Below are 18,848 nucleotides of genomic sequence, written 5' to 3' on the forward strand. Positions count from 1 at the left end.
TATAGGACTTCTGCTCAGCTAGTCTTCAAATGGTTCTTCAGGTTCTTTGTTCTATAATTGAGTTGTAATTTTGATGTAGTCATGGGAGGAAGTGAGCACAGCATTTACCTACTCCACCATCTTGACCAGAACCCACTCAAAGTTGTTTTTTGTTAAGATGATAAGCATTTCATGAATTAAAATTTCCAATTTCTAATGAATAAATTACATTTCAATTGTAAGAATATAGAAAGAGTTGAAACAAATGACAACTTTCCAAGCCCTTGAAGAGAAAGAAAAGCTTAAAATAGGGAGTACAAAGATCTGGGGAAAATTCAGAAATGAATTCTTGTGCTCAATATTTAAGAGGCACACAGACAGAAGATCTTCAGCTGGAAAAAAAGCTCGTAATCTCCCTTCTCAATCAGTAGAAGAGCTTCTTCTTATAACATACCAATGGCTTTTCTAGTCTCTTCACTGATGGCATTGGTGGTGATCTTCTCCAGTCCCATCTCTTCCATGATCTGTGACCTGCCTCAGAGCCTGGACTTGGGAAAGCAGGAGACCTCCACAGCTCTGAACCAAATGCAGAGAATCTCCTCTTTCCTCTGTCAGAAGGACAGAAAGGACTTCAGATTCCCCAGGAAGATGGTGGATGGCAGTCAGGTCCAGAAGGCCCAAGCCATTTCTGTCCTCCATGAGATGCTCCAGCAGACCTTTGACGTCTTCGGCACAAAGCAGTCTTCTGCTGCCTGGAACACGACCCTGCTGCATGGGCTCCTCAGTGGACTTCATCGGCAGCTGGAAGACCTGGGCACCTGTTTGGTGCCAGAGATGAAAGAGGTGGAATCTGTCCTGGGAACGGAGGACCCTACATTGGCTATGAAGAGGTACTTCCAGGGCATCCATCTCTACCTCGAAGAGAAGCAATACAGTGATTGTGCCTGGGAGGTTGTCAGAGTGGAAATCAGGAGGTACCTTTTTGTTGTTAACAAGTTCACAAGAAAAGAAATCTGATTCTCAGTGACTAATGTCCTTGCACGAACTTTTAATTGTTTGGTCGTTTTCAAAACTGTTATTTTTTCCTTCATCTATAAAATAATTTAAATTATATTTGGCACATCTTTATCAGTACTATTAATCATATCTATGTCCAACTATTTCAGAATTGAAGGAAATGTAACTGGTTTCTTGTAGCTGAACTTCATGTTATAAAATATGTATGTACTTGTATGTATGTATTTATTTATTAATATTAATTTATCTATTTATTTATAGCATTTACATTTATATTTTGTTTTTACATAGAATATGATCACATTTTATTTAAAAAAATTTACTTTTTTACTTATAAATTTATTCTAAGAAATTTCTCTTCTTTAAAAAAATAACTTTTCCCGAAATCCTAATTCTGCAAACTAAATATAGTATGTGGTGAAGTTCGTTCATTCATTAATGGGCTATGGGGATAGAATCTTGAGTATGGAGCTTTCATTAGAGTAAAGAACATAGCCATTAAAGAAGTAGTTATAATGTAATTAGTTATTTACATTTGGGGTCTGGTCTACATTGGAAAAGTAAAAGATGCTATGGCAGTGAGTAACATGGGTAGCTCCTTTAGACTACCATCAATTTTCCTTGGGGAAGTAATACATAGTTTGAGCCTTGAAGGATGAATAGGAGTTTAAGTATTGGCTGGGGGTGGAATTCCCCTGGGATTTAAAAAAAAAAAAAAAAAGTACATAGAGAATGTCCCTGTAGCAGGAAAGGGCCTGGTACATTTAAAGAAGTGAAAAAGGCCAGATGGAGAGAGAGTAATGTAATGAGCCCGGAGAAATGAAAAGAGCCCAAGGTAGACTACATTATAGATGTTAGACTTTATCTAAGAGCCAAGGAAAATTAACATTAGAGTTTAAAGCTAGAGAGTGAGTGGCTTGAACAGAGCAGCTACAGGGAAATTCATTAGATCAGCACATCTCAAAGTGCAGTCTGTGGGCTTCTACAGGTCCCCTAAAGACTTTAAGGGGCTCCACGAGGTCAAATTATTTTTATAATAATGCCAAGACATTATTTGCCTTTTTAACAACTTAACACATTAACAACTTGCACTGATGGTGTAAAAACTGCTGGTGCCTAAATGTCAATCAAGGCAGTAGCATCAAAATGTACTAGTAATTATTATATTTTTTGACTATAGTATACCTGAAGTAAAAAAAAAAAAAAGCCAGTTTCTCTTAAGAATGCCCTTGATGAAATAGTGATTATTAATATTATTAAATCTTGACTTTTGAGTAAACATCTTTTTAATATTCTCCGATAGTTCTTTTAATATTGTATGTGATGAGCATTTCTGCTATGTATAATGAGTGTTTTGAGGAGAAGCACTTATATGATTGAGTTGTGAGCTAAACTAGTCATTCTTTTCACAGAATCCATTTTGACTTGAAAGAATGACAAATAGACACACTATAGTTATTAAGAGTTGAGCATTTGACAAACATTTTCTCAAGGTATTTGTAAAATGAAACTGTTACTTAAAGGAATATATTGAACTTTCAACAGAAAATTAGAATTTTGGAAAATCTACCATTGTGAACTTGACAACTGCCCAATACTTAAAGAATTTTGTGATGACAACAATGGTGATATTAACAAATGAAATATTCAATTTTATAAATTGAAATATGTATGGATTCGTAAGATCTGAATATCTCAGTGAACCATTATTTTCCAAATGACCAATGTATATATTACAAAATCACACATGAGTAAAAGAGATCTATTCAAAGGGCAAATCAGATTGATATGTTTTTATGTAACAGAATTTTTAAAGGTCCCTGTTTTAGTTTTAGACTCCATGTTGCAACTAACTAATCCTTAAGAAATTATAACTTATTGAGCTCTGGTTTGATAAATGATGTATTATATAAAAATATTTTCTAGTATCAAATCATTTTTATATTTCTAAGATACTCTTCTTAATCATGATGAATTAGTTTATTTATGTGATTTCAAATTCTGTCACAATGGAAAGCATATGAAATTGGGAAATATTGAGTTTGAATCATAGTTCTGTTACTTAATAGTTTCTGTAGTCTGTTGCTTTTGCACATAGTAGGTACTCGATAAATGATAGTTATTATTTTCTAAGAACATGTAGTAGAGAATAAAGTATTGTTTAAGAGCTTGATAAGGTTATTGAAAAGATAATACTTCCTATAAAGTGTTTAGCACAGTCCTTGTTGCAGAGATAACATTTAATAAATGTTAGCCTTTATTATTTTCTTATTGTAATTTAGATTTTTTATTGACTTTAGTGAGGCCAGTCTATTTTCAATTCATGTGTTTGATAAATCTATGAATTTAACTTGCTGTGTAACTGACTGCTTCTGAAAATTTCAAGAATAAAACTTACAAAAGTCCTCATTTTATTTTTTCTCTCTGAAAACTGCAATTTATCAGTATGATTTTAATTGGTTTAAAATTAATTTCAGGTGTGATCTGAGCATACAACTTATAATATTTTTGCTCTGGAGGAATTTTTGATATTTACTTAGTAGTCTAATATATGATGATTTTTGTGAATGATTTATAAATATTTAAAAGAAGTTATATTTCCTACTCGAGGTTATAGTGCCCCAGAGTCTTAGCCACTAGTTTACTCTTTGAAATCCTATTTTCCAATTCTTCTTGTCCTTATTTTCTATGTTATTTTATAGAATAATAGCATCATGCTAAAATTTCAATGCTACAATCATGTTTCTGTTCACTTTTCTTTATACTGGTAATTTCTTTTGCTTAATGTTTTATACTACTTGAATGTTAGCTCCATGCCTTTTATAATTTTATTGTAGATTGTACTTGTTTCTTATGTATATTTACCCTCTTTCTCAAATTTAACACATTTTCATTGAATCCTCATAGATATCAGTATTGATATTAATCATTGTAAATATCTCATTGATGTTAATATTGCCACCTCTAATTACTTTCCTTCACTGTATCTTCTTGCTCTGTCTTTGCCTATATATTTTTTTACTGTTTTAGTAGTAAGGAATTATTTAGTATTATTTGATTGTAGGCTTTTCTCCCTATACAAAGAAATAATGGGATTTGTGTTTAAAGCCTATCAAGAGTTTTTTCTTTCAATAGGTAAGTTTAAGCAATTTATGTTTCTTATCTAAACCATTATGTTTTTAGGTCTCAAATTTATTGATTTATCTTTTACTTTTTGTATTACTTTTGTTTTCGACACTTTTCATACTCCCTCCAACTTCCCAATTGTCATTAATTTAAAAACTATATTTTAAAAAGCAACTTGAATTTTCTCTTAATTTTTGAATAAAAATCGTATAATGCTTTAAAAATAATTTTTTAACTGATTTTACTATTCACTGCCAGTTCTTATTGGGACTGTTGCTTTTAGTCAGCATAGTAACTATGCATAAGAGACATAATATAAATAGATATGCATATGAATTTATGTTAATATATAAACAGATGAAAATGTCTAAAAAGTTAGTGACTCCTTTTTGTAGAAAATAAAAATATTAATTCTGAGTGCTCTTAGAATGGCAGTAAGTCCGATGTAGTATACTAAATCAGTGCCACATATTCCAAATCTAAATATCAGAAATTTTTAGGAGTCATGTGGTCAATAATTAACTTGAATTAAACAATTCTCATTTTAAGATAAAGTATATGACTATAAAGCAATGAGTTTGATATTCTTGTCTAGCTTGTAAACTGACTCTGAAGACAATTCTCATCCTGGAATACAAAACCTTTTTGAAGGATGATAATTCTGTTGCCATCATTAGTCAGGATAGCTTCCAATATGTTTCCCAAGACTTATATTGAAAATGTAACAAGGTACACTTACATTTAGGAAAACAACTGAAAGATCTACGTGTCAGGTAGACTATCTCTTTTTGATACCCTTCCCCTCCAAAAAAACCTTTAACCAAGAAGACAGATAAAACAAATCTGAGCAGCAGGGGTTACTTCATCATGCCATGCTCTCCATCTGCTACTGTAGGCCTTTAATAGCCTTTAGTTGGTGATTCATTATTCAATGATGAACTGAATCAAACTAAAACAATGAAAGAATAAATATTTTAAGCAACATTCTTTCTCTGTACTCCAGGCCCTCATCTTTGGATTCTTGCCCTGGCTGGTGAGTGATGCATGCCTGCCTTAACCAAAGGTATGTAAACTCTGTGTTATACTGCCATCTACTGGATATAAGTCAAGTACTGGCTTAGAGGCTGGATATATGGTCTCCCTTCCATAACTTCTAGCTGGGATGAAGGCAGGAAAATAGAAATAAAAGAAAGAACATTTTGATGTCCTGCCTCTTTTAAAACAAAGAAGCAAATATATAAGTGGAACAAAAAAAATTCTAATTCATAATAGCAATTCTAATAGTATGAAATTTATGTTTTCAGATCCACATATTTATTCATCTTCTTACCCAAAGTAAATTTACACATATAATTGCTATATTTGTATAAAGAGCCTGATTTAAACCAGAAAGAGACATTTATATTCAATTAACAACATTGTTTGTAAATATTGTTGTTATCCCTGGGCTGACTTACATTGTATCAAGCACCACACTGAGACAATTAATCAAGTTTTAATAATTGAACCTTGGGATGAAGGGGCTAAGCTTTTGGTTTCTGTTTTCTCCAAGGATTCTTGAGTTCTGATATTTGCTCACCCATCTTCCCCATCAATAACCTTCAAGAACATATCAATTTCTTTAATAGAACTCATTTACTGAAAGCATATTCTCATTGGACATTTTCTCTAAATAGAATCACACAAACTATGTCATGATCACATGACAATGAACACTGCCTGTGTGGGCTAAAGTGATAAGGACAAATTGGCAGGGTTGGGAGTGGCAGCCAGAGTGCTTACAGTTAGGGCAGATAGCAAGGGACCAAGCACCAAAGGTTTTAGAGTTAGAAGAAAATTCACTGTGTAGGAAGATTCAGTGAGATAAGTAGCTCATAATGAGGTTAGAAAAGTAATTTTTTTCCAGCCAGGTTCTAAAACCTTCCAGTGATAATCAGAGGATCATTTTTAGAAAGCCAAATTATTTCATCTCCGTATCTTGGAGCTAAGTTTCTGATAACCTTTTTCAAGTAAGTTGGACCTGGGATTCTAGATCAAGACCAAGGTGGCTGATGGTGAGGAATTTCTGGGTCTCATTGTGAAGTTCTGAAGGAGAAAGACCATGAGCTGGGACCTGAGTAATTACTGAAATGTGACCTTTTAGCTACCTATCAAATTCAAGGAGGAAGATGGAAAGAAAGCAGATAAAACAAGTTAAGTCTGAGCAGCAGGGGTTACTTCATTATGGTAGGAAGCAGGGGGACAGAAATCAGGTGAATGTGGAAACAATTCAAAGCAGGGGGCAGACGTAAGGTGTGAGAAGATAGGACTGAGATTCCAGGTGGATCTATTAGAGCTCCAGTTGCCCCAGGTGAGGGGAAGTTATGGAAGGATCCAGAACTCTTTAAGGAACTACCTTCCGGGTATCCTTTAACTACTACTTGGTTGATCTCACCAAGCAGGATTTTCCTTTTCAGGGGAGCTGAAGAGCAAAGAGTAACAGGGATATTCACAGTTCACCCTAAGATATTTTTCTTCTAGACCTTTCTCATAGGATCCCAGATAGGAAAATGACTTCAGAGAACAACTGGGCCAAGCCTCCTAACTTCTCATACCCAGTCAGCATCACTTAGATAAATCACCTGAGACCCACAGAAGCTAAAGGTTTATCTAAGAAATCTCATATAACCCAGGTTTGCCAGGGCAATTTGTCTGCACTACACCACACACAAATTTTCTTTTCACTAAGTAAATTTTTTCTCTCTTCCCCTGTAGGAAATGTATATGACCAACAATTAAACTGTAAAGAACTACCTGAAACCCCCAGTACTATTCTCTTATCTCTCAGTGTATCCATCTAGAGGTTGGATTCCAAGACTGGCTCTGAAGAGTTACTTTCAACCAGCAATGATCATCACTGACCTTGTCCAGTTTTTAAAGCCCCATCCTTTAGAGGACAAGAGCAGGAACACTGGTGACATCAGTATGGCAGAGCTCTTCAAAAGGTCCAAATTTCTATTTTAATTTTCCATCTGATTGTAAATTTATCTAGTCATAAAGTGTGTGAAGTCAACAATTCTATAATGTAGACTTATCATTTTTATTGTTCACACTTTCCAATAAGGACAATGAGCTTTAGAAATATTAAGCGATGTATCTAAGGCCACACAGTTACCAAGTCATGAAGTAAGGATTCGAACCCAAGACAGTCTAACTGCAAATTCCAATCGCTCTAATTGTTATGCTGCATTATTGACAATGAACAGAGTTTCTAAAAAATAAAGAGGAGGAACACACATGTTGTCATTTGTTTCCTGTGCAGTTATTACAACTAGCATATTTCTTAGAGTGTGACCCTCTCTGTTGGCATGGTCCAGCTTTTCCTAGAGGATTGCCAAATGTGCACCCAGATTTCTGGGGATATGGGGATCTCTGCAGTATGTATTGCTGTAGCTGCCTAAAGGAGATATTTTCAAGTTGAAGCAGGATAGGCAGTGAAAGAGGCTAGTACATCCTGACTGACCCCCTTCTACCCTATACACATTGCCCAGGGAGCAGAGGTAAATGGATGAGATCTCTTGGCCTAAAGCTTCCATGTAATTAACAACAGGCCAGAAGCATTGTCACAGGTTTACTGAGAGGTAGAATGGCATAGGAGGGGTGTGGAGTAAACAGCATGGCCTCAACCAGCAAAGAGCTTGAGCAGAGAGACTGGTTTGGTAGAAGGACCTCAAATGTCCGGAAGTGGGTGTGTTTCAACTATGCCGTTGGGAATCCATGTGACTCTCTTTTTAAATAATGTGTGAATACCCATGCCCTCTCCTCTCATGTTCCTTGCCTGGCTTTAATTGGTGGAATCAGATTTGTGGTCAATAATAAGCTGTCTCATTCACCAAAGTTATATCTTCTTCCCGCTGGTCACAAAATTAGCCTCCCTTCCCCAGTCTCTTTACAGTAAGGTATAATCATGTGAATGAACCCTGGTCAGTTGAAAGGTTGGGAGTTATGTTTTCTCTGCACAGGTCTTGCCCATGAAAACATGTCCATGTGATTTACCATGCTTTTTCCTTTTACTACTGAGTGATATAAACCCAAGCATCACAGCCATATTTAAAGTCATGTATCGATGATGGCAAAGGCATTAAATAGAAAGTACCTGGGTCCCTGAATCACTGTTTGGGGGTGAGCCAAACAAGGAATGCTTGCATTGAGGTGTTACATGAAGCGAAGATAAATTTTTTTATGTTCAAAATACTGATATTTATATATATATCTGTTTGTCCAGCTAACATTACCTTAACAAACAGAAGTCTGTAACAAAAGAATACAAAAGTTTTCCATAAGAAGTTATATTTTAGACTCTAGGCACAGCAAATACCCTCCAAAAAACCTGAAGATAAATGAAAAATGTATTATCATCAGGTTATTTATTTAATATAGAACTTACTTTTCTGAACATATTTGAAAAACTCAATATATTTGAAATAGAAAGTCTTAATTTTGATTTCATATATTTTATAGCAAGCACAGTTAATAAAATGCAGATTACTTTCTTGGAATTGACAAACAATAACATAATTGATTAGTGTGTCATGATGATAATTTTCTTATTTCCTGATTTTTCTTTGAAATGTATAAAATAGGGGAAAACACGCTTGACTCATCTGGCTGACAACCTCCAAGGTACAGCAGCTGCATTCTCTTTTGGATAGCTGCTGATTCCTTGGAAGTAATTTTAGACAACCTTCCAAAGTAAGGACAAACCAGAAATTTTCTTCCATCTTCTGCTCCAGTTATTCCAGGCTACCTAGGGAGTAATTTAACAAGCAGATTTTACTCCAAGCCATACTGTAATCTTTCGTGTGGAACAGGTTGAAGATCTGATGGCAGAAACAGGTAGCTTGTGTCTTCTAGATGTTGATGTCTTCTATTTTGCAGCGAAAAAAATTGAAAGCAGGTCCTTGTCAATATGCTTGACTAAGAAGTGATCCCTTTCAGCTATCTGAAAGGCATGAAGATTTCCTACTTTCCACAGCCATGACACCTTGTAGGAGCTGGAGCAAAACATAAGCAGCACTGTTAGTTTTTAGATTATTATGCCTTTGCGTTAAGTGACAGCTGACCGCAGTGAAACTGAACGTGCGGCCAACGTTCATCCGCGCGCGCAAAGCTCCCCTCGCTGCGCCCCAACGGCCGGCAGGGGGCGCCCGAACTCCCCGTAACAGAATAACCGGCGCCTCAGACCCAGAGGGACCCGCTACCGGGTCCAGCGCCGCGCACCTGGACTCCGCGTTTCGGGGCAGAACCCGAGCTTCGCAGTCAGCTGGAGTCCGGGCCTGGGCGAGGCGCTCCGGGGCCGCGGCAACCGTGAGTAAACTCTCCGGTCTCGGGCCTGACTGCGGCGGGGCAGCTCTGCCGGGCTTCGCACGGAGCCTTTCATTCTCTGGACCTGCCCCTGCGGTGATCCTTTTCTTTGCCCGGGAATGTTTTAGCCGGACGGGTGTACGAAGGTGCCCATTTATTCAGGAGTCGAAGCTCGAAATCAGAGCGTGCTGTGGTGTGTGTTCAGATTCAGGATCGCTTTGGAGAGAAAGACATGAATTTAGGGGAAGGAGAAACGCATGTACGATCTGGATACAAATCTACGAAATATTGGGATCTTTCAGTGGAATGACTTAGAGACATGGCCAGTGCCCAGCTGAAACTTATTGGAGCCTGAGGCAAACCATGTTCCCCTATATACTCTTATTATTTTTTTAATGGTTAATTTTTCCTACAGCGTTAAAGTAGTTGAAAAAAAATTTGAAAAATTGGAAAGTAGGCGTATTAAAATTCCAACACTATTTTAAGTTTAAATGTTTTATTTATACCGAAACCGGAATTCATTATTTTACCTTCTTCGCTCTAATAGAAGGAAACTAATAGTCTTTTCAAAATATACTTTTATGATAATCTTGTTTTTACTGCTAAAAAATTGTTGGTTTTGAAATTCTTTGTGATCTTAAATAATTTTTAATTAACGTCAGCTCAGTATAATCTAATTTTCAGCGTTCCGTTTTGACTACTATTCTCTATAAAATTTTCAGTCCATTTCCAAAGTTGGATTCATTTGCACTAAACCAAATTCGTGAATCATTTTAGAAGAACCAAATATGAAACCGATTTATATTACAAATTATTGATGTTGAATCTTGCCTCAACCCATTTAAAATGAAATTTCTACAGAACTTAAATCGTCAAAATATTTAAGAGCCAAGTCAATGGCTGCTTTTTGTAAACCAGTTGCACTCACTGAAAATAAATTTTCTCCTGTTAAATATTCAAACTCTGAAGGCACTTGGTTTAAATTTTTTTATATCTCCATTTCAAAGTTGGGATTAGGGTGTCTATAAACTCCAAAATTTTCAAATATGCTTATATCTTATAATAATTCATACTTGCCATCAGTGATTCCTATGTTTTCAATTTCTTAACTTTTTTTCCCTTTTATCTTCGCATTCAGGAAGTGCACTCAAATATATTCTTAACATTTTACATTTATCAACATATTTTGTTATTTTCTCTCACATGTAAGCAAAAGTTTGACCTTCTATGAAGACAGCTGCTTTATTTATAGACTTTTTTTATTGTAGAGCTTTATTAACTTTCCCAATTAGTTCTAATTATCGTCTCACCAAATTAAATTGATAAAAATGTGTGATCTAGTTGTGACAAGATGCTTTAGATTTCAGCATACTGTGCTTTGTCACTTGATATTATATTTGGTAGAGATCTTTAGTTTGTGTGTGAAGTGCCATGATTGCAGTTGACCTTCATACCTATCAGTGTCTGTATATATTTTTAATGTGGTTTTTAGAACAGACAAAACAAAAAACGCATTTATCCTTTGGTCACAGAAGCAACATTGCTGCAGATTAAATCAACATTGAGTTGAATAAGGCACAAATTTAGCATAACCAAATGGTGAATAACCAAAATATAAGGTAAAATATTTTTCTTATATTCTTGGTAGTATTTCAGATCCTCGTAGCATTATAAATTTCTTTTCAATTTTATTGTACATTTCTTGGGAAAAGTATATAACCTACTTAGTAAAAGTCCTAGTAATACTGAAAATATCTACCTTACAAGTTACAAATATATTGAGGAAAAAATCAGATACTGTATGTAAAGCAATGAACAAACTTAAAACCATAAATGGTAGTCAGTGGCTATAACCTCAGAGATTCAAGAGCTTGTTCAGGAACAGCACTAATAAGAAGGTTGCCTTTTATATTTAATTTTAAACTCACTTTGATGTATAAGTTATATGTAGTAAAATGCACTAATATTAAGTATATATGTTGTTGTATTTTTACATATGTATGATACCAGATAAATATATAGAACATTTTCAGAATCTCAGAAATCTTGCTTGTGCCCTCTCCCACCGAATAACTCCAGGCCAAAGGTAACCACAAATCTGTGACCTCTATATATTACCATATATTTGCTTTACCTGTTTTTGAATTTCATATAAATGGCGTCATACATTAGGTAACTCATTTATATCTGTCGTCTTTAATTCACTGTAAATGTAAAAGCTGAGGCTATAAATATTCTAGAATACACAGAAATAGTCTTAGCTTTTACATTTAGGTCTATGATTCATCTCCAGTTAATTTTTAGGTAAGGTTAGAGATGTGAGTCAAAGTTCTTTCTTATTCCATATAGATAGTCAATTGTCTAAGCTCCACTTATTGAAAAGACTTTTCCTTCTTCCACTTAACTACCATAATAATTGCAAATTAGTTGATAATATATGCATGGATCTGTCTTTGCATGTTCTATTCTCCACTGTTGTTCTCTTTCTTACTCTCACATCGATACCACCACACTGTAGCTTTCAAATAATTCTTGCTATCTGGAAATATAATTTTTCTATTTTTATTCTTCTTTTAAATTGCCTTGGTTATTCTAAGTCCTTGACATTTCCATATGCAATTTAGACTCTTCTGTCCTTGATTCATTCATTCACTCCTATACCATAGCAGTTTCCTTCCACTCCAGTGTAGAAATCCCTGCAGTACCCTGCTCATCTACTCCCTTCATCTTCAGTGCCCATTCATGAAACTGCTTCCCAGTCTCTTTTGCTTTCTGGCTGTAAGATTTTTCCAAAGAGTAGAAATCTACAGATGAGGAGCCAAAGTTGAATCAAGGTTTTACAGAGATTTCTATAAAAGACTCCCTCCGTCCAAGTGTCTTAGGAGCTCTGTCCCAGAAATGGGACAAAGACAAAGTATATATTTCTTATTATAAATCTCAGTATTATACAAGGAAAGATTCTCAACTTCACACTATTGTGTTGGTTTCATTATTGTGTCTCAGCTCCAAATGCTATCCTGCTTTGTACTGATGATGCTTGACTTCTGTAACCCCCCTTTCACCTTTTCCAGCTCACTTCCTGTCAGGTTCTAAAGAAGAGGGAGCAGGCCTTACTGTTTTCTCACTCTGTTGTAATCTGTCAACATCATTCCAGTAACAACCATTGGTTGCCATTTTTAGCATGTTTCTACACTCATCTTTTCTGATTCCTCCTTATTTCATTTTTCAAGGTACCATAGCTGAGTCCTACCTCTGAATATATAGCCCTTCTTCAAATTCCAAGATATCAGTATCAGCAAGATAGCCATCCTTCCTCAGAAATCTGATGTCAGTTCTATGTGTCCCCTTCTTCAAGCTTGTAGGTTCTGAGAACCCCAAACTCTTCCCTTGGTTCCCCAAGCCTTAGGGTTGTTACTTTTTTCTGGTCTCCAACATATTTTTTGCTCTATTTTCTATATTCAATTCTCATTGTTAAAATAAGTGGTATAATTTTCATTTTCCTGACTAGAAAATGACTTATGCAACTAACTAGAGAAAGAAAAATTAAAATTTAAAAACATCATTTGTATATAGGATTAGTATGTTGTTGTGGAAATATTTATACAATGCTTTGAAGTTAGTGTAGTCTTTATATAGGACATATGGCTAATAATAGTTGCCAATATTAGCATTCAAAAAACAAGCTGCTTTACTTCGAGGTACCTAATTTAGTGTTATATTCTCTCATGAGTATAAAGGCACACTGCATATTTATTGCAGTATTGTTTGTACTTAAATATCTAGAACAGGATAACTATCAAATAGTAATTAAACTATGGTATATCCATTGGTCATATGAAATTAGATCAGACTACATGTAGTGAGGTGGAAATATTTTCTAAACAATATTAGGTAAAAAAAAAAAGACTATCGACTGATGTTTTTGCTCTAGTATCATGTGTGTAAACACACACACACACACACACACACACACATTCTTAAAGATTACTCATCACTTGGAAAGGATTGGAATTGGGAAGTGATACCCTTTGGTCAAGGGCTCTTATTTATTGGACTTGATTGAATTTTGAAATATAAATATACACACACCTATCAAAGTAAATATTTTATGTAATTCTTGTGTAATTATAAAAATTTAAATATTCTTTAACCATTTAGGTCAAAAACAGCAAAAAATACTAAAGTAACTTCCAATTAAGAAAGGGCAACGAGCACGAGAAAGAGTGATTCAGAAGTAGGGAGTAGTTAAAAAATTAACTAATTTAAAAATATATACACACATATAAAGTAAAAAATTTAAGGAATTTGTGTAAGAAAATAATCAGGAGTAATTCAATTTTAGATAGTGTGGATCAGAATTTAGTAAGGAGGGTAAGACGTTTTCAGTGAATGGGTGTGATAGAGGGCTCTAGGATGGTGACAAACAGCTGATTCAGGGCCCATGTACTGGCTTATTAAAATACCCAAGGAGAACAGGTCTTCAGCCTTTGTTTATCAGCCACCTTCCCAGCTCAGATATCTCTGGCCAGGCCTCTCTATTATGTCAATGCAAACATGAAGAGCAATGCTGAGCCTCTGAAAATCTCCGATCAGATATACTTGATGTGTCCTGAAGGGTGGAGTCCTATCAAATGGAGCATGAGTGATCCTGAAGGTCTGAGCTTCTGTTCCTTTTCTTCAGCAGAAAACCTGATGCATGAACTATTTTAAAAGGACCATGTGCAGCAAATCATTCTGCAGCAAATCATTCTGCACATGGTCCTTTAAAAATAGTTCATGCATCAGGTTTTCTGCTGAAGAAAAGGAACAGAATCTCAGACCTTCAGAGAAAGGTCAGTAGAAAATATTTTTACCCATTTTAAAAATGAATAACTCAGCAAGAATACAGATCTCAAATCAATGTAGAAGCCCACATTATTCACTGATAATGTCTGCTGCCTTCTTAGAAAGAGGAGAGTGAAATTATCTTAATAATGTCATCATTATTCCTATCTTTCAGCATCAACATAGACGCAGGAAGAAAAAACTGGAGCCTTAAAGGGTAATGTTCTTCTGTTGAATTAACCTTAATGTCACTGTTCAATGAGGGCTCAGCTCTACAATCACAGAGGAGATAGGTTCCTAGAAACAGGTCTTTTCAGAAAATAGTGACTTCAGAGGGGAACTTCTTAGGAGGGCTATCAGACCTGGGACACCTCCTAATCCCTATTCTGCCCACCCATGGATTTGTACAGTGATCAATTTAGGCCACTAGGTGGTGGTGTGAGATGTTATGGAAGGACTACTGGTTTTGGAGGCAAATTTTCTGGGTCCTGCCTTTGGACATACTCCAAGTTATTAACTTCCCTAAGCTTCAGATTCCTCGTTTGAGAGAGTACGGGGCCTGCAAACCTCATGAGGTCATTGTGATGATCACTTGGGACGATGTGTGTGAAAGAGCTTTAAAATAACATAGCACTAGACATATGTGAACCTTACTATGATTGTCATTGAATTTTTGACCTTGAATCCTAGTCCCTAGGCATTCAGAATCTAATCTTGAAAGAGTTTATTCCAAGTGGAACATTCTACTCAACTTCCTACAAGATCCTACCTTCACCTGATGTGACCCAGACTCTTTTCTCTGTTTTGAGCACTCACTGCAAAGGCACTATTTTGGCTCCAGACCTACTTTCTCTTCAGAAAAGGTGATTCATTTCTTTTGTTTTTTCAGGCTTACCTCTTCCTAGGTTACCTGTGGAATTCCAGGGCCCCAGTGCAGCCTAGAGTTGACATGAGAAGAAGAACCAGAGATAAAGGGATATGAAATCAAGCCTTGAAGTGGGGAATGAAAAGAATATCATGAAGTCAGATATAGGAGAATGTGACCCAGCCAGGCCAGCCTGTTCCCATTCTGCTTTTAAATGCACTTTGTGCTTCCTATCTCTTGCAGGTACCTGCACAAGCAAGCTTCCTTTGGTGCGGCAGCTTTCCAGACCAGTTACAGCAAGATCCTTTCTCTGAGGGGTGGGTTGGAACAACCAAGGAAGCAGACATTGTATTGTTCATGGAACCAGAAAGATGCTTCTCAGTGTTAGCTTTGGGAACCACTAAGTCATAGCCCACTCTGGCCTCCACCTTCTGACTGAGTTATATATACCACCCCACTTTCCTTTCTTTCACCATGTAACAGTTGGATTCCTGTCTTTGATCAGAGCCCCCTTTGTCGCTGGATTCCACATTGTCAGGACCATCTTTCATGCCCTTTCCCCCACTTAACTTTACCCTTTCACACCGAAAACACACTTAGATATGGGACCCTATTCCCGATCCAGATGCTGCTCTATCTTTAGACCACACCTCAGCACCTGACCCCATCTCATCCCCTGATCTCATTCTCTCTCAGGATCTCAATGACTCCCCTAATGTGATACACCCCATAGATTCCAGTGGTCTCCCTAGTCTTCAAAGGTTCCAAGTGAGGGCCCTCAAAAAGTTTCAGTCATATGAAGCCCTGGATAATGGCCTCATGCATGATTTCAAGTATATCCCCATAACCCAGCCACGGACCCATCAGGCTATCCATAACCCTGCCCCACATTCTTCCTCAGGTCAGCCAGAAAGTTCTCCTGCATCCCCTACTCCCTGCAAAATTTCTCTCAAAGAAATGTTTTCATAAAATCAGAGGAAATTAATTGGTTCTCAATTACCACGTCCTCTGAAGTAGGTCGTCTCTGTTATATGTAGAAATATATTTCCAAAATATATTGGTTTTCTTTCTATTTGCTTCTTCTGCCTCAGCTACATTAAGGGAAGTTTAGGGTTAGCCAGGAGCTCTGGCTGAGAGTAACAAAGGATCAGCTTCAGCTTATATTAAGAACCAGCTTTGACTTTTTAAAGGTGATCGGGGTTAGGGAGGGATGTTGACATTAGCATTGCATACCCACCATTATCTCGGGTTCCTTCATTTGTATTTGCAAATATATGTCAATTATAAAATCTCATTAATGCAATCCTACCACAAGAATACAACAAAAAGTACAAATGCTCAGGGGCTTTAAAAGAGAAAAGCAAAGACCACAACCCATGTCCTAGATTAGTCCTTCTCTCTGCTTCCTCATTATCTAGAGCATCATATGGTCATGGGGTGGAGTAGTTGGGGCTGCGCAGGTATGATGGGGCCAGAAAATTTCCACTCAACCTCTAGGAACAGGAAAAGACAAACTTAACATATCCCAAAAATGGACTGGACTCTTCAGGCTTTAAGTTCAGATAGGAAAGAAGAAGTCCCCATGACCTTGAATCTTTTGGTGAGAAATAGCTTCCACCTACCCCCAGACTTCCCCTCTATTCTTGATGCAGGCTGAGGAGATGAGCACTACTTCCCAACAATTCTTATCTTCGCCTTAATGTAAATGTACAGCTGATCACCAACTCCCATTTCCTCTCCTCATGTGGCAGGTTTGAGAAGAGAAAAGCAGAATTCCTGGCTGTGCGTGTGGTTAGAAGGATCAGGGGAAGGAGAGTCAACTCAAGGGAAGGCAGAGTAGATATAAGGGTTTAGCAAACCTTTTTGAAAACAAGACACTAAATTTGGGGAAGAAACCTCCACATATCTTCAAGTGGCATTCTGGTCACTTCTAGCCATTGCAAAAGAACTGGGTTTAAAGCTAAGAACATAAAAAATGTCACCTTGCCCCACTTTGCAACCTCCACAAGACACCCATCACTGAAAGGGTTCAGAGATAATGTTTTCCTAAAAATAGTGGCTTTTGAATGTTAGGGAAACTCTCCACAGTGGATGTAGAACTGATTGAATTTTAGGGAAGGTGAATGTCTGGGAGATCCTGGGGTTAAAGTGGCAAGGCTAATGAACAAGGTAAGTGCTGCTTAGGGGGCTTCCATGTCTGTGGGGTTTATCTAGAAGAAAGCATTGAACACGACAGTGAATTCTCCTGTTTAGTGGGTACCCTGGGAGAGGGCGACCCTTCCCAGGGAGACTACATGCTAAGTGGCTCAAAGACATCATTGCAAGGCAAAAGATAAAACAGCAATTGAGGGAATATTCGTAGTGCAGCCACAAAGTGACTGCAAAAAAGTGAAGTTTATCTGCAAGTGAAGAAGGGAAGAATGGGAATGTCACCGTCACCTGTCATGACACCTATCCCGTTTCCTCACTGAAAGAGGGTGAAGGGAAAGTTGCTGAGCTAAGTAACTTTGAAAATGAGTGGTGTTTGTAAGACTAAAGACAAAAATAATTCATAAGCACTCTACTTGGTAACTTTTCTCACAGGGATATGGGCTAACAATTCTGATACTGCTATACATGTATACTAGAACTGAAATAGTAAATTGATGTCAAGTGGTGTGATCCAGGTTTCTCACTGATGGAATGAAAACTTTCAGATAAGGCGATGAAGCTAGAATGATCTATGTGGAGATATCGGTATGAACTCATGTTTAATATAGACACACATCACCCATATAAGATTTATAGGTGTATGTATATATATATATATATATATATACATACACCTATAAATAGGTGTATATATATATAGGTGTATATATATGGGTATATATATATATATAGGTGTATATATATATATATATATACACCTATAAATAACAATATATATATATATATTGTTTTTAACATATCTATTCCATTGCTCTGTCATCTGAGAAGACCTGAAAGCAATGATGCTTCAGTAGGAACAGGCACACTTAGCACTCAGATTAGGTCACTGGATATCATTTTTAATAAAGGAATCAAGGCTCCTTAGAGAACTGATGGCAAGACTGCAGCAGGAAGTATACATTATAAAGCAAGGTCATCATGCGGTGTCAGAAAGTGCTAAAATACAAACACATTGTTGGGATGTGTCAAGGGAACACAGAACCCACTAAAAGAACTCACAATTGCCAATTCTGGGAAAAGTTGAGCAACAAGATAGTATTGCATTATATTTCGAAGTATAAAATAAATACTCAGTATATGCTAACAAATAATTGAATAAAAAATACGAGAGAAAAGAAAAATCTGTTCAGAGGCATTTCAAATAATTTATATAGCTGTCATGCCCTCAAGGTGGTGGAGCATAATTCCCTACTCTCTAAGTGTGGGCTGCATGTAAGGACTTTCTTCCAAAGAGTTGAGTAAGCAAAGGGAAATAGAGTAACTGTACAATAAAAAACCTGACCACCACCACAGCCAGGTGATGAAATTGAACATCAGCAGTGACATGTTAATAGTATGTATCCTTAGTATGGTGTGAATAAAATGGCACTTGACAAATGGTCTTCTCAAAAGCCTGTAACCCCAGCGTAATCATCAGAAAAATATCAGACAAGTCCCAGTTGAGAGACAAACTAAAATGCCTGACCAGTATTCTTCACAACTG

The 18,848-nt window shown here is 36.6% G+C and overlaps 1 protein-coding gene and 1 long non-coding RNA gene across 2 annotated transcripts; both read left to right on the plus strand.

Moving 5' to 3' along the window:
- Positions 1–435: 435 nt before the first annotated feature.
- On the plus strand, positions 436–996 carry LOC105309149 (interferon omega-1-like). Its single transcript, XM_011385243.1, has one exon. The coding sequence runs from the start codon at positions 436–438 to the stop codon at positions 994–996; it is 561 nt and encodes a 186-aa protein (XP_011383545.1).
- Positions 997–15,009: 14,013 nt separating this feature from the next.
- LOC111733888 lies at positions 15,010–15,689 on the plus strand. Its single transcript, XR_002778231.1, has 2 exons — positions 15,010–15,152; positions 15,398–15,689. It is a non-coding gene; the product is annotated as an uncharacterized LOC111733888 (long non-coding RNA).
- The last annotated feature ends 3,159 nt before the right edge of the window (positions 15,690–18,848 follow it).

This window comes from Pteropus vampyrus, unplaced genomic scaffold (assembly GCF_000151845.1).
Source record: "Pteropus vampyrus isolate Shadow unplaced genomic scaffold, Pvam_2.0 Scaffold675, whole genome shotgun sequence".
Taxonomy (NCBI): Eukaryota; Metazoa; Chordata; class Mammalia; order Chiroptera; family Pteropodidae; genus Pteropus; species Pteropus vampyrus.

Bases quoted from the DNA above. Each gene is read 5' to 3' on its own strand.
- LOC105309149 (XM_011385243.1), top strand. From the start codon at position 436: ATGGCTTTTCTAGTCTCTTCACTGATGGCATTGGTGGTGATCTTCTCC.